The sequence below is a fragment of the Procambarus clarkii genome, chromosome 4 (assembly GCF_040958095.1).
Source record: "Procambarus clarkii isolate CNS0578487 chromosome 4, FALCON_Pclarkii_2.0, whole genome shotgun sequence".
NCBI classification, from domain to species: domain Eukaryota; kingdom Metazoa; phylum Arthropoda; class Malacostraca; order Decapoda; family Cambaridae; genus Procambarus; species Procambarus clarkii.
In genome coordinates, this window is record NC_091153.1 from 46,661,466 (window position 1) to 46,677,784 (window position 16,319).

At 37.9% G+C, this 16,319-nt stretch overlaps 1 protein-coding gene across 3 annotated transcripts; it reads left to right on the top strand.

Moving 5' to 3' along the window:
- Nucleotides 1–1,152: 1,152 nt before the first annotated feature.
- Nucleotides 1,153–14,807, top strand: LOC138370306 (hexosaminidase D-like). 3 transcript variants are annotated; one of them, XM_069334368.1, is made up of 12 exons: nucleotides 1,153–1,794; nucleotides 2,173–2,221; nucleotides 3,723–3,777; nucleotides 4,540–4,737; nucleotides 5,230–5,394; nucleotides 6,788–6,971; nucleotides 8,207–8,278; nucleotides 8,460–8,655; nucleotides 10,468–10,632; nucleotides 11,109–11,219; nucleotides 11,489–11,575; nucleotides 11,987–14,807. In XM_069334368.1, exons 2-12 carry the CDS (start codon nucleotides 2,193–2,195, stop codon nucleotides 12,183–12,185), a joined length of 1,461 nt encoding a protein of 486 aa, XP_069190469.1. In that variant the 5' UTR covers nucleotides 1,153–1,794; nucleotides 2,173–2,192; the 3' UTR covers nucleotides 12,186–14,807. The 3 variants fall into 3 exon arrangements, with proteins under 3 accessions (XP_069190469.1, XP_069190474.1, XP_069190470.1); XM_069334373.1 differs by having other exon boundaries at nucleotides 1,153–1,251; XM_069334369.1 differs by having other exon boundaries at nucleotides 1,162–1,286.
- The last annotated feature ends 1,512 nt before the right edge of the window (nucleotides 14,808–16,319 follow it).

Here is a 16,319-nt window from a genome sequence, read left to right on the forward strand (position 1 = left end):
GAGAACTTCTTCTGCACTATTTTATTTTAGCTTATTTGATTTTAAATTCTATATTTTACTTTTACCCGAATTTACCTGAGGTTCACCTCAGGTAACTTCATAAATTTGTCACTAATTCGTCCCCCCCCCTAGAGGTAAATTTACTTCTACTGACCTCGACGGGGGCTTTTCCTTAAACTAAGTCAAGATCCCTTCATGAGATACCATCTCTAATTTACAAAAAAGCCTCCAGATATCTAGCTCCTGCCATTGCATTGCTCTTCAACAAATCACTTGATCTCCAAATCTTTCCGGATATTCTAAAAAAGCGAGAGTAACCCCAGTTCACAAATGTGGTCATCTTACTGATGTCAACAATTACAGATCTATATCAATTCTGCCAACCTTGTCAAAAATATTTGAAAAGCTAATCTACAATCAGCTTTACTCATATCTAGCCAAACTCAATATACTTAACTCTTGCCAATATGGTTTCAGACCCAATAATAGCACTAACGATACACTTATTAGTATGATTAACTTGATACATACAGCTCTTAATAAAAATGAGTTCCCTGTTGGGATATTTGTGGACCTACGTAAGGTTTTTGACACTGTCAACCACCAAAACCTTCTTCTTAAATTACATCATTATGGAGTCAGAGGTCACTCCCTGCAATATCTTCAGTCTTAGCTTACTGACAGGCTCCAGTATGTTTCTGTGAATAATTCCATTTATCCTACACTACCCATAAACATTGGTGTTGCACATGGCAGCATACTTGGCCCTCTCCTCTTTCTCATCTACATTAATGACCTTCCAAATGCCTCTCAACACCTCAAACCAATCTTATTTGCTGATGACACAACTTTCATTCTCTCTAGTCCTGACCCTCTTCCTCTAAATGTCACTGTGAATACTGAACTAAATAAAGTCCATCTTTGGCTAACTGCTAAATAAGGATTAGCATGTTCTTTTCATGTTTCCTTTTGCTTCTTTAAATGTACTCTCATAAAAGGAAAGTTTAGCTCTTCATATTATACTGGTAAACATTGATGGGTATCTTTTCACTAGGTCTGACTCTCGGGTAAAATTAGGTCATTCATATTACCATGACAACGAACCACAGAAAACGTCAAGCTTGATATAAAGGAATATAAGCGATCAGCAGACGCCATCAACACAACACCCCCAGAGGGCCAGGCAGGTCTCAGCGGCAAGTGCTCGCTGTAGTGCACTATATTATGGTCCTGTGAGTGACACTGGCAGCCGTAAGTGAGGTGACGGTCCTGTGTCACTGGCAGCAGTAAGTGAGGTGACAGTCCTGTGAGTGACATTGGCATCAGTAAGGGATGTGACGGTCCTGTGAGTGACACTGGCAGCAGTAAGTGAGGTGACAGTCCTGTGAGTGACATTGGCATCAGTAAGGGATGTGACGGTCCTGTGAGTGACACTGGCAGCAGTAAGTGAGGTGACAGTCCTGTGAGTGATATTGGCATCAGTAAGGGATGTGACGGTCCTGTGAGTGACACTGGCAGCAGTGAGGTGATAGTCCTGTGAGTGACACTGGCAGCAGTAAGTGAGGTGACAGTCCTGTGAGTGATATTGGCATCAGTAAGGGATGTGACGGTCCTGTGAGTGACACTGGCAGCAGTGAGGTGATAGTCCTGTGAGTGACACTGGCAGCAGTAAGTGAGGTGACAGTCCTGTGAGTGTCACTGGCAGCTGCAAGTGAGGCGAGTCCTGTGAGTGTCAGGCAGCCACAAGTGAGGTGACGGTCTTGTGAGCAATACTGACTGGCATCTATAAATAAGGTGAAAATGCTTGAGTAATTACCAGACACATTAAGTTCCTCTTTTGGCTAAGGATAGGAGACAAACTATAAAAGTGTCTTATCCCTTGAATTATGCCCTATGGTTCTGTTGGGTTACAGAGCTTTGTCCCCTCCAGTTTGACTGATTTTTGGGAGTCTAATTAAGTGGCAGTCCTAACTCAAATTTTTTTTTTTACAGATGGGGTACTGGAGTAAATGATTTTTGACTCGTATTAGCAGGCTTAGTTTTCCTTTCCATTATTTCATGCTAGATTTGCCTAGTTTTTCCATTGATCATGAATTGTGTGATTTCAAAGAATGAATAATTTTGAGCATACATTTTCAGAGGACAGTACTATAATTATCTTGTGTTTTCCAGACGGTATACGTCTTTATAAAATGGAGGATCCAGTTGAAAAAACACACAGGTGAGAGCCAATCAATCAGAAATATTGAATTTTAATATTATTCTTTGATTTAAGATTTGTAATACTCTTACTACTTAATACAGCAAAGCTACTTGATACATTACTTCTAGACTCCTTGGCAATGCATTATCATACTTGAATATGTATAAGACATACCTTTGCTTTGCTTAATTTCCACTCCATACTACTGAACTATCAGTATTTGTCTTAAGGCCATAGTTAAGTTTAATTGTCAGTATCTATCGTATATATTTTATCTTTTCTGTTATTGAGTCCAGATCTAAACTATATTTTTGTTTCCATCAATTATAGTTATGGATTTTTGTTCTCAGATAACTTTGTGTACAATATTGTCTTAAATTGTTTACCTTCATTATAAGTTGTTTTTGTATCAGTAAATACTTTAGTACAGTACTTTTATTCACTAGAATTCATCTGTTAAGTCCTTTATTTGAGTAAGGCAGCCAGTCTGATGAAGTGGTGCAATGTGAATATTCCAGGGAATTGTGAATGACTTGTAGAGGTTTTGTATCATTCTTTTCTCAAGAACACCACCACATTTTAAAATGTTCCCAGAATTATTGCAGGTGCTTTTTATATCTACAATATTCATTCACAGTACTGTAGTATCTTACTGTGTCAAAGGAAAAATTTACTTTTTGGGTTACACATTAGTATTTGATAAGTGTGAAGTTTCATACAAAACAGTGTATGGCTTTGTCATTATTAAAGTTGATTCGGAACAAAATGCAAATTTGTCATCACTTATCTTCCTGATGAGGTGCATGAGTGATGGACCAGCGCATCATCTCTAATCATGTTAGTTTACATAGAGACATCATTGCCAATGGTTGTCGTGCAGTTATCTGTTTGATGCACTTTACCTCACTGGAGGTTTTCTTTTGGGTACCGTGGGTGGCTCTAGATCCCTAGGCTTTCCTGCCTCTGTTAAGGGAGCCAGATTCTTGTTCTGGTCTTCAATAGGCACTTTGGAATCAATGGCACCAGGTGTAGTTCTTAAGTGTGTCAGTTGCCTTGGTAGCTAGGACAGTTACATAGGAATCCACCAGAAAAAAGGAATTTCATTAAGTACACATATTCAAAAGAATATGTGTACAAAGAACATAGGAGTAATGTTCAAATTGTAGGGATATCATCATCATATAACCCCATCCACTCTTAAATGATCATGTCACCTTAGCGCACATATTCAGTCTTGCTAGTTAGCATGCGTATTTCTCAATCAAGTTAGTCATGTTGACCAGACCACACACTAGAAGGTGAAGGGACGACGACGTTTCGGTCCGTCCTGGACCATTCTCAAGTCGATCGGCTTGAGAATGGTCCAGGGCGGACTGAAACGTCGTTGTCCCTTCACCTTCTAGTGTGTGGTCTGGTCAACATACTTCAGCCGCGTTATTGTGACTCATCTTCTGCACATGTTATTCATACACACATTCACTTCACATCTTTCCATAAGAACTCTAATTTCTTATTACAGCTTGGTTCATCTCGACTTGAAAGGAGCTCCACCAAGACTTGGCTACTTTGAACAAGTAAGATGTTGATGTTTTTTGCCAGTTATATGCTCAATAAATGGTTTACTATGTATTCACTGTGACGAGTTAAAATTTGTTTGTGGGATGAACTCGCTATTACAAGTTCATCCAAATAGCAAATTCAATAGAAAATAGAATTTGCTATTACAAAGCTATATCTGGGAATGTATTAAATACAAGGTTTCAGCCTTTGTCAGAATTATAAAAAATGAGGTACAGAGGAAACTCGTGAAAAGCTGATTTGCTCTAATAGAACTTAGTTTCTTCTAAATCCTACCTATCCCAAATCCCTTTCCCCGTTTCCACTTGTGCCGGTGGGCCCTAGTGTGTGACCAAGGCATCAGACTGTGTGCCTGGCTGTGCAGGGTCGTGGTGGTAGTGGCATTTTGCCTGTCAGTTCAGTTGCGTGGGGTTCTTCTGACCTGGTGCATCTTCCTAAGGCTTTACTGAACCAGCACTAAGCTGCGGAACATTACTGAGGATCCACCAAAAACAACGTTTCATTACAGTCAATGCTTGGTTTTTGTGAAGCAATGATATTATTTGTTTTAAAGAGCTTGTGGATGTTATTAATATGTAAACTGTCTCCATAGGGAACAAAGAGCTTGTTTTTCTTGATAAAGAGTTTTAAAGAGTTCTAAATCTGAGCCAGGGGTATATTTTCAATTGCATAATGTTCAGTGGGCTTTGTATAGGGACTACACATTGAAAATGTTTTGATGTTTCAGTTGCTGATGTAGTTCTCTCATCTATTTTCAGCTGTTTCCACTTCTGTCGTCATTTGGTGCCACTGGTTTACTGGTGGAGTATGAAGACATGTTCCCTTACCATGGCCAGCTGGCACACTTAAGAGCACCTCATGCCTACTTCCCTGATGACATTGTTCAGCTACACACCCTCGCAGCAAGAAATAACCTCATTATCATCCCATTGATTCAGACATTTGGACATTTTGAGGTGAGATTTTTTACCCTATGGTTCAGAATTATGGTAATAGATATTGCCAGTAGATGTATACTGTATGGTATTAATTTGTATTTTTAAATGTACAGTCAAGTTTTTAATTAAAAATGTTTGGGATCCAGGACTTCCTGGCACTGGGTTGAGGAGATTCTTTGGCTTAAGGAGCAACTTGGCAACTTGTTCAGAAAATTGCTTTTCCTAATTTTTGTATTGTAGAAAATATAATGGAGTAGAAGGCCAGAGATGCCTTCTTCAATCATTCTGATTTTTTTTATTATTTTGTAGTAGTTTTTATTATTTTGAATCTGTAGCATGTGACTTTCACTCTGAAGCCTATTTATAATAATTAATCTATTAGTAGAGATAGAACCAGTATTGCAGTTCTATTAAATTACTATATCTCGGTTATATTAAAACTTAAATAGTTATTAATGCTCTGAGTGTTAATGCACTTAATTATATTAGCTTTTTGTTGATGTTTTGCAGTTTGTGCTAAAACACGACGAGAACCGAGCTGTTCGGGAAATAGAGCGCTACCCTAATGCTCTTTGTCCAACCCATCCAGATGCTTTCCCATTGGTTTCCAGACTAATTACACAGGTGGTTGAGTTACATCCTAATGATCAATTTTTTCACATAGGAGCTGATGAGGTATGTAATTTAAATACAGTCTTGTTCTTGTATTAATGATTCATTATATTTAAATTTGATTTTGTTTTGTATTTTTATGTTTTGTTTAAATGGCATAAAATAACTAGTTTGTCTGTTAAGTAAATGAGTTTAACTAATATCCCCCACCTTCCCTCATCCTCAAACCACTCTTCCTATGCTATTGCTTGACCTCACAACTGTTTTGGTATTAATGAGTTACTGTGAGTGACTGCTGGAGTGTACTCACCTAGTTGTACTCATCTAGTTGTGTTTGCGGGGGTTGAGCTCTGGCTCTTTGGTCCCGCCTCTCAACCGTCAATCAACTGATGTACAGATTCCTGAGCCTACTGGGCTCTGTCATATATACATTTGAAGCTGTGTATGGAGTCAGCCTCCACCACATCACTTCCTAGTGCATTCTATATACTAACTACTCTGACACGGAAAAAGTTCTTTCTAATGTCTCTGTGGCTTATTTGGGTACTCAGCTTCCACCTGTGTCCCCTTGTGCGTGTGCCACCCGTGTTAAATAATCCATCCTTGTCCACCCTGTCAATTCCGCTTGCTTTTGTGTGGTGGTGCTTGCTTATCTATACTGTACTCTATTGCCATATACAGTACAGGTGATTTGCATGCTATTGGATAACAAAAGATTCTGTGGTATATGGGTAAGCAGTTTTATACCAAATTAACAAATTTGAGGATGATTTTTGGCAGTACAGTACTGTATACCAATTGAACACGGATAACATGGTTTAACAGATTATCTGCTAGCCTTCTGGGGCCGGATTCAGCAGTTACGCAAGCACTTACGAACGTGTACATCTTTCCTCAATCTTTGACGGCTTTGGTTACATTTATTAAACAGTTTACAAGCATGAAAACTTCCCAATCAACTGTTGTTATTGTTATAAACAGCCTCCTGGTGCTTCGGAGCTCATTAACTGTTTAATAATTGTAAACAAAGCCGCTAAAGATTGAGAAAAGATCGACAGGTTCGTAAGTGCTTGCGTAACTGCTTCATGAATCTGGCCTCTGGTCTGCTGTGTGTTTTATTAAACTACTTAAATTGGCAGTGTTTTTGACTCTCACACACATTATAACTCTTGTATATATATATAAAGAAATAAATACAAAAAGTTTCACTACAATTGGTGCAGTAATAAAGCCAACATGAGGAGGCAGGTGAGACTTAGATACCTTAGTAATTAAGATTATTGGTCTTGACTAATGTCCTCGAGGAAAGAGGCCATGCTGCTACAAAGATGTTTTAATATTAAAAATGTTCATTCCAGAATTAAATCATGTTACATACCATAATAGAATCACAAATGTTCAGATATGCTTATTTTAATGTAATATTAATGGTAGTTACTGAATTTTTACTTCTCAGGTGTGGCATGTTGGTAAGTGCCCAAGGTGCCAGGAGGAGATGGAAACCAGAAAAATGTCCAGCAGTGATTTATTCCTAGCTTGGGTATTCAAAGTGGCTTGCTGGATCAAAAAGGAATACCCGCATCTCACCATTGTTATGTGGGACGACATGATGCGAAACATGCCTCTAGAGAAACTTAAAAGTTAGTGCAGTACACTATTGATTTTTTATGTTATTTGAAGCTTTGCTCAATAGTATTGTTTGCATTTTTTGGAGTGTTTGTATCCTGTGGCCCCCTGAAGTAAGGATTTGGTGTATGGGGCAGGATTCATAAGCAGTTAAGCAGGTTAACATGCTAGGCATTGTGTCACAGGGACCTTTAGAAACATCCCTTCAGGGATTAGGGTGGTGCTAGAGGACAAATTAATCCTGCCCAGGATGACTGTCATAGGGACATCTATAAAGATTCAAAGCCCAATTGTATCCTCACTTGGCATCACAAAGGACTGTCAAACGAGGCTTTTTAACTGCTTGCTCTGCTTGACCAAACCAGCTGAGCACCCTGGCAATGCCTTTCTTATGCCTTTGTGTTTGGGCATTGATAGTACTAGAGCTTTCATTCTTTGATCTGCCTCTGTGCCAGGTAAGCATACTGAAACCTACTTCCTTTGGTTTTGTTTATGGCTTCTACTTCCTTGTTCTTGACTCGAGGGCATTTGTTTCCAATACTTACCGTAGGGAATAGCCAGGTGTAATGGCTCAGAAATAGTTTTCATTAATAATTCAAAGTACCTCTCTGAGTATAGTCATCTGGTTGCTTTAAGTCCCACCCAGTATCTTTGATTTTCTTCTTGGAGCTGATTTTGTGTTTGCATCGGGAAAAAGATGTGATTTAGGTTTGGGAACCTTGGGTAGACACCAGTGCTGTGTACCAGGGGATTTGGCAAGGCATGCAAGTGAGCAGTTGTGAAGCCTCACTTAGGAGTCACTTGTGATGCTAAGTGATGAGTCAGAATAGCTTTGAATTTTTAAATATGTACCTTTAATGGCCATTCTTGGCTAGATTGTGATTTCTTCTAAAGCTTCCTAACATCATAATAAAGGTGCATAATAAAGAAAGAAATTGAACTGAATCGTGATTGATCCTTACAATGTAGGCTTGTAGAACCTAGAATGTTTTTCTGCCTGACTGCTCATAAATCCTGTTTCTTGAGAACATTTACTCTTACCGTAGGGAGCAACCAGAAGCTATGCTTAAAAAGTGTTTTTCATATCGATTCAAAGTATTATTTATTAATCTCTCCTTATTATACATTGTTATTGTTTTAACATCTATACAGTATTTCCTTTTGGGAAGTGTAATCTTTATACATTAATCCTTTAAAAACCATTATTACACTGATGATGGCTTTTAATAATTAGCGTGTCCTTCAACAGGCAGTGGGCTCGGTGAGCTTGTTGAGCCCATGGTGTGGCAGTATCAGGCCAAGAGGTTTGATCTACCTTCAGGTATGTGTATGAAGCTCTGGAGGACATATAGTCCTTAATTCATTATGCATACTGTGTGATAATCAGATAATCTAGAATGATGTCTCCCTGACAAGTGATGCTTCATGAAGGGATGCAGTTTATGATTTTCTCATGAGTCCTTGCATTTAATATACAGTACTTAAAAGCTCATTCCTTGCAGATGTATTTAATCGGTATTCAGCGGTGTTTGATGGCATATGGGTGGCTAGTGCATTCAAGGGTGCAACTGGCAGCACTCAGTTCCTACCCCCAATCCAGCATCATATCAACAATCAGCTTACCTGGATCAGTGTTTTATCCGAGTTCAAACATCAGTTTAAGATTTACCGAGGTATAGCTCTCACTGGCTGGCAGAGGTTAGTGATGTATTAAGACTCGTCATTATCACCATCAACCAAGTTTCCATATTTGTGTTGTAAGAAAACTTAACAAACTCAAAGTATAAATGTTCTATATATTTGGTATGCCTCACATTTTCTGGGCGAAATGCCTCAGTAATTCCATTGATCTTATCACTGGTTAGAGTAGACAATGTCGAGTACTTGTAAGACACTGTCTTCTGGGGGATAAGTACCCCTATAATTATCCATTGCCCTCTACAAACCTGGGGGGCATATGAAAATCAAAGATCAATGCTATACTGAGACAGACTACCCTGAATGCAGTGAAATGCCACAAGACTGTTTTGGTAAAGTACCAAAACCTAGGACTCGACTGAAATAAAGTGCAGGCCTCGGATGATTACGATACAACCTAGTCCCATGCTCTTTTGTTAAGGCCGAGTGAGCATCAAGGGTTTCATGCTGCAAGTATTCAAATGGTGAATGTTGAAGTCAAGTTTAGGCATATACTGTACGAAAGAGATTGGTTGGATATAAATAGAAGTTGCCTCATAAAGGCCAAACTGCCTTCTTTGGTTGTACCATATTTTGTAGTACAGGCATACCTCAGTTTAAGAGTTTAATTGGTTCCTGGAGACGCCTCGTATTCCGAAAACTCGCATTCCGAAGCTAATTTCCCCATAAGAAATAAAGGGAAATGAATTAATCCGTTCCTGACTACCCCAAAAACCCCACATCAAACTAAATTTTTATACCTAATTCATCTAAATAAACCTACAAAACTATGTTCAAGATATTACTTACCTTGCTGTTGAATGCTGTAGGCGTATGGAAGATGGTGAGGAGGTGGGAGGAAGAGAGGAGTTACTGTTTGGAAGGGGAGTCCCCTTCCATTATCACATCAGGCAGTGAGGACTTCACTGGTATGCACACTCTGGCACATTTTGCCTGCATACCACTAGGACTTGATTGTTTTACTAAGAATTTATCTAAAGACACTTGTTTTTCCCTACATTTTAACACTTGTCTGTAGTAAGACATCACATTATCATTTAAAAGGTCAATGCAACGGCCTGCTACAGCTTTATCTGGGTGAGTTTTTTCAACAAAACTTTGCAGTTCTTCCCATACTTCACACATTTTCTTAATCAAGAAGGGACATCCTCTACTGCCTCTACTCACAGCTATTTTCTTATGTTGAACCTTACCAATGGCTTTCTTGAGACCCATGGCAAGATATATAATGACAACTTTTATGCTCAAATGGCCAAAAAAACGATAAAAAACTGTAAATCCTTGTGAAGAATTCAGGTGAGATAGTCACTGGACACGAGACACTGGTAAACTGAGGCGCGATCGCCATGCCACCACGCGCCAGTCGGCCTGTACACGTATCAACAAACTCGCGTTTCGAGGTAACCCTCGCCTTCCGAGACATATTTTTGGAGTAAATCCTGCTCGTCTTCCGAAAAACTCGCATACAGGGACACTCGCATTCCGAGGTACCACTGTATGTTTATATGTTAAACTCATTATATTCACTGTACTCATTATAACACCATTTACTCAAAACTTCACCCTGAACTCACTCTCATACCTCATAATTATTGCACTTCCTGTACTTATTGCACCAAAGTTTGTATCCTGAGATATGCCTGCTTGAGGAGTTATACATCTCTTATTTGGCTAGGATGAAAACATGTAATTCTCTTTAGTTTAATCTTCCACAGCAATATTATGAAATGATCGTGCTAAGTTTCTGTTAATAACTATTAATCATTTATTTCACCTTCACCAGGTATAGTAAGGTCTCTTGTACACCAACAGATATGATCATTATGCTGTACTGTGCGAGTTATTACCTGTAGCCATACCCTGCTTGTGTTTATGCCTGAGAGTACACTCCCATGGATCATTCACAGAGTCTGATCACGACTTTGTCTCCCAGTCGTTGGGTTTTTCCCATCGCATCAATGTCGTGCCATTTCCTAGGTAAGTGGTACAGTATTATATTAGGTATTGTGAAATCCCGTGTTTTATTTAAGCACAGCTGGAGGAGAAGTAAAGGGGGTCCTTTTTGTTGTGTTGTGTGTAATATAAATTCCAGTACTTGGCCCCTTTTCCACTTCTTCTTGCATGGGGAGGCACCCACCAGTAGTAAAAATGAACAGTAATATAGTGCAAATAGGTTATAGATATTAAAGCAAATACAGTATGTATTGCTTGTCCATTCATTATATCATTCACTCTGTAATACTGTAGCATCACGAATAAACAATATAGAAGACAATAAGGGAAGGAATGTCAATCCCTTTAACATTGGTGACTTGTGTCAAAAACCTATTTTGTAATATATTAAGAAGATAAAAATGACACGACAACACAAGTTAAGATGAAATAAATCTAATGAGAAATGTTTCTGGTGAAATAGTGAGCTTCATTTTGTTTTAATATTGTATTTTGTACAGGCCTCAAGTTATAGAGCAGAGTGTGTCCTTCCCCGGTCACAAGATCTTTGTTGGGATACAGATGTGGTCAAACTTCGTGTGCAAGTACCAGGCAATAAGCAACTCTGAAGGGTAAACATTACAAAAATTGTGTTCGTAGTCATGCTTATTTAATTTTTCTAATTTGAAATAGCCGTTTTGTTTTTCCCAGATGCCTCAATTACTGTGCTGCCAATTTTCATAATTTATAATGTTTAAATGTTTTGTTATAATTCATAATCCATGATAGTTTATGGCTGGATCTGTAGGGGTTTTCCCAATGTCCCAGACAGCTTTAAAGTGACATTCATGTGTGTGATCAAACTTTATTCCCTATCATGATCAGATCATTTTGATTTCAGAATGCTGGGCTGGTTCAGTGATTATCTGAGAGCCAGGAATTTCACAAATCCTGTCCAAGTGGAAAACATAATGAACTCAATTAACGAGTAAGTTTGTTAAGTACATTGACTGTGTTTAATTTGTTATATTTTAGTTAATAGATGTGTTTTATAAAAAAAAAAAAATTGTCTTGATTTAGTTCCTTTGGATTTCTCGTAGATTACATTGACAAGCATGTGTGTGTCTGTCTGTTTATAAGACATATCTAATTTTAAATCCTTTTGCCTAATTTTGGCTCTTGTCAGCATGTTCATTTTTCTTTTTTTCAAATTTCCCTTCTGATATAATACTATTGTAGCATTGTTGTTTTGTGTGTCTTCCAAGCTCTCAATAATTGAAAAGCAAAGTCATGATAATATTTGAAATATATAAGACAAATCTTTGCAAACGTTTCCCCAAAATGTGGCCATATTAAAACACCAACTCAAACCTGAACTTCAAAGTTTTATTTATTTTAGGGTTTATGAAAATCTGAGTGAACTGAGGACTCACCTCATTCCTTGGTTGATGGAAGTGTTTTACAAGGACACGGTGGACGAGTGGATTGGCTCGTTTGTCGACCCGATCCTTGAGAAGCTCAAGAGCGTGATAGACGAGTGCAAGAAGCAAATTATGATTGGTGGTCGAGTCAGAGATTACAAGAAGATTGAATATTAACTGAAAAGCATGTGCTGCTGAATAAGTTTACTTCACGTCTTATATTTACAGTACTGTATTTGCACAAGCAATTACTTAGAAAAACTGCAGTTGGCCATTTAATGCCTATAACCTTTGATGTAAATGCTTCAATTTTATAATGTAGTTATATCAGGGAGGTGATAGGGATATAGATTGGGAGAAGTATTAGGAATAGGGATATAGGGAAATAAATGTTATTTGATTATAAGGTAATAATTTCATTATTACAGCAGCATTATATGTGTGTGGACCGCACTTGTTAGTGCCATGACATTGGGGTCACTGTGGGTAAAGTGTGCAAATGTTTGGTTAGTGTGACCACCAGTGTTTGGGGGATAAAGTGGCCTTGATCGGAGCAACATTGGAACGAGTCAGTGCCCACTACGACCCTGGATGTTCATATTTATTGAATTTTATGTATTATAATTTAATTATTTGTATTTACAGTAGGGCCTCCCTGAATTATTTTGTGTACTGTACATAATAATAATGTTTACTCAGGTAAAAGTACATACATATAAGATGAGTTACAAACAGAATGTTGGATTTCTAGATAGTGCTAGTATATACTAAGCCTAAAGCCACTAGTATGCACAGCGTTTCGGGCAAAAATGGTATGACAGTGAGTGGTAGGAAATACATTCCTTGGGAGCAGACGTGTGCATACAGGAACAGGACAGGTTGATCACCTCTTCACAAGTGTGTGTACATACCAAGTATTGCAGCTAGATTGGCTTTCGTTATTGTTCCCTTATTCTACATTTGTTCTACTATATTTTTATCGAAATTAAAATAAATGTAATTTTCTAAATGCACTATACAGTACAAGATTTTTTTGGTCTTTGAGGCACTCAAAGATAAATCCACTTTTCGGGGCTTACCAAAGCACTCAACACTTTTTACTTATTTTTATTGAACTCTCCATCATTTTGTCTAAACATTTATAAGATAAAATTGTTTAATTTTATAAAAATAATAATAAAAAAGCACATCCATTGGAGACGGCCCTTTTATAAATGCTGCAACAGAAGTGTTAATGGAACACAGATCTGCACTTTACTATCAGAATTGTATTGTTCCATGTTGGATATCCTGATTTCCAGGATGATACAAGATTATGCAATTCCCATTGTTCCAATGTCCCTCAATAAAATCATCGGTGAATTCAACTTTAACATTACTGTACTGTATAGTGAAGATGATTCAACTAGACTCTTTACAATACCGACAGAAGAACAGTACTGTAGATACAACATAGCAAACATGTATTTGATATAAGTCACACTACATGAAGTATGGTGAGATGGTGTTAAGAGATGTCTGTATGGCCAAGTTGGGGGGGGGGGGGCAGAGTTGAGAGACAATATGCTAGGTCAGGCTTGGCTCTGTATACCAGCTAGTCCCCCACTTGCTGATTGATCGAGAAGCAGCAGCAGTTTAAGCCCTGGGAAGTGTGCGGACGTAAGGGTAGTGTTCTGGATGCCGATATAGTTGCTACAACATTGATCATATCACGCCTGTCTTCACTTATATTGGCACCCTGAACTCTTGAATATCCTGAATTGAATATATGAATAGAAACTCTTGAATATTCTGTGACACCATAGCTTTTCAGGGCTTAGCACTTTTTGATAATTACTTATTGTTGTACTGTACCAGTATTTATTTGCTTATCTTTTTGCTTTGCCTGATGGTAAATATTGAAAATTATGTGAGTGTGTATTATATATATTTGGTCTGTGTAATATTAAGAATGTAATACAATCAGTGGTTTAATATAGTGCTTAACTAAAGTTGCTTTTAATTAGCTGAATACTTGAATGGGAAAGGCATGAATTCATTTTACTGCAAAACACTATTCGGGATAAGAAGTATACATGTTTCTTCATTAGCATGTAATTGTGATAAATTCCAGATATGCAAAGGTTCTAGGGCCAAAATAAATAACTTTTGGAGCGAGATGAAAGGATATCAGACAAATAATGATTAAATTTAAAGTTTATATTCACAGTATTATTAAAGAACCTGATACAAATGAGCATTGACCAACAATGGTGATAGTGATTCATGGTAAGGGTGGATGTAAGTGTAGTGCTAAGAAGGGTGAGTGTTGAGAGATGACTCTATTAACGAACAAGATTAAACAGCAGGTTGACGTAGTAGTTGTGTGTGAAAAGCAAATATATCTGGTGACACAAAGGGAAGGTTTTACTGGTATTAGTTTCCCTGCTCTGGGCAGGTTATGCGTGAGTATCTACTGGAAATGTAGCAAACAGAAAACAAAATACTGTACTGTAAATAACATAAAAAGTAGCAAAATTTTAATTTAAGTGCAAAGTGTGGTAATGAAACTAGTTCTGTAACATAATTTGTTCAATAATAGTTATTAATTGTGTATTAAATGTTATATTTATTATATTTAACTTAAACATATTATGTTTAATTATACAGTACATGTATATTAATTGTATTGTACAGGAAAATACTGGTTTGTAAACCGTATGCTTCCTGCCGGTATGAAGATTGTTTTAGTCCACTTTATAAGTGAAGCTCTATAGTATTTCTATTGTTTCACACTGGAACATAAATGTGAATGTGACATTATTTGTTTTATTTTGCCATAGTCTTCCAGGAAGTACCAGACCGACCTGGTTGTAATGGGTGCGAGAGCCTGCAGCCCGCACCAACAAACAGCTATTTAGATAAGTTGTCACAAGACTGACTTGATCCCAGGCATTAATTAATCTTGGGAATTAAAACTCTTGGAAACCCACTTCAGGTACAATATGGTGAAAGTTACAACACAAATTGTGACTGTCAGGTTTCTTAGTGTCATACACAAGTTTCAATATGGTCAGGTAACCTGTCTTGCATCACAGGAACCTCCTGCATGGCATGTTCAGATACCTTAAGCCAAGGGGCGCAGCTATGTCTATTGTTGTCACCAGCCAAATCCAGCAGTGCTTAACCCAACTGTGGGACTATTTCCAGTGACGGATGCATGGTCCTAGGTCTTTTCAGAAAATTATTAACAGAGAAACATTAGTCTCTGAAATTGTTTGATTCAGTCTAGCACCAAAGGCTCCTAGGATACAAATTTGAGAACAAAGCTGGTATAACTGGAGAAGGGCAAGGGTGGGTAATCTCTCTCTTGGGAGGGAGTAGCCAATCTACCTCTTGTATGTAGAAAGTAGTGGATAATGGTGAAAGCAGAAAAATCAGTGATGGTAAGTCACAAATGAGGTACCACAGGAGTTGGTACTGGTACTCATTGTTTGATATACTGTGTGTAAATTATCTGACAAAGGATAGAGAATTATTCATATCCATTTGTAGATGCTGCAAAGCTTAGAGAGAGTTGGAAGCAAGGAAGACAGACTACAGGAAGACCTTGTGTACTGCAGCATTGGTCAAAAAGATGGTAAATAGACTTCACCCTGGACAAATGCAAAGTATTAAGGATAGGGGAGTACAGGCTAAAAAGGAGACAACTACTGGAAACTACAAAAGGAGAAAGATTTGAGTTTATATTGCACTCTAACTCTAAACCTGGTATCTGTGGAACACATCAGTTGAGTAACTCTGTAATACTGTATTTTTATGAACAGTATTGTACCTAGATAAGGCCTTTGGAACATTTATATATCATTCAACTCTGTGACTCCTCCATTTATATATAATTTTTTTTAAAAGTTTTATGTACCGACTCCACAACCCTAAGTGTTACAATTTTATGCAGTTTAAGAATCGGGCAAATATATCTATTGTGACTCGGTGTTGCAACCCAAGAGAGGTGCAATACCTCTGCCCCAGATGTGGAAGTGGAAAGATCAAAAGGTCAGGTTTCCTAGATAGATGGTTAAAATTTGTACTGAATGGGTTGATAAAATAATGTTTTCACTGTATTACACAATCACAGGATGGTAATCAAACTCCTCCAGCTGCATGGTACCAGGCCTATTAAGGTGAGGGTTCTGAAGCTTGGCTACTAACTGTACTATCAACATTCATCATAATCTGGATAGGTGAGTATATTTCATATAGTACCTATTTGTTGGGCACAAGATGAACTTTATAAGCCACACCTGACTACCCTTGGAGTTAAAGAGGGCT

What these genes read in the sequence shown, in the direction of transcription:
- LOC138370306 (XM_069334368.1), top strand. Translation starts at nt 2,193, where the DNA reads ATGGAGGATCCAGTTGAAAAAACACACAG. An exon ending in GACTTGGCTACTTTGAACAA is followed by an intron (nt 3,778 to 4,539) that starts GTAAGATGTTGA and finishes ATCTATTTTCAG; the next exon opens with CTGTTTCCACTTCTGTCGTC. An exon ending in AGACATTTGGACATTTTGAG is followed by an intron (nt 4,738 to 5,229) that starts GTGAGATTTTTT and finishes GATGTTTTGCAG; the next exon opens with TTTGTGCTAAAACACGACGA.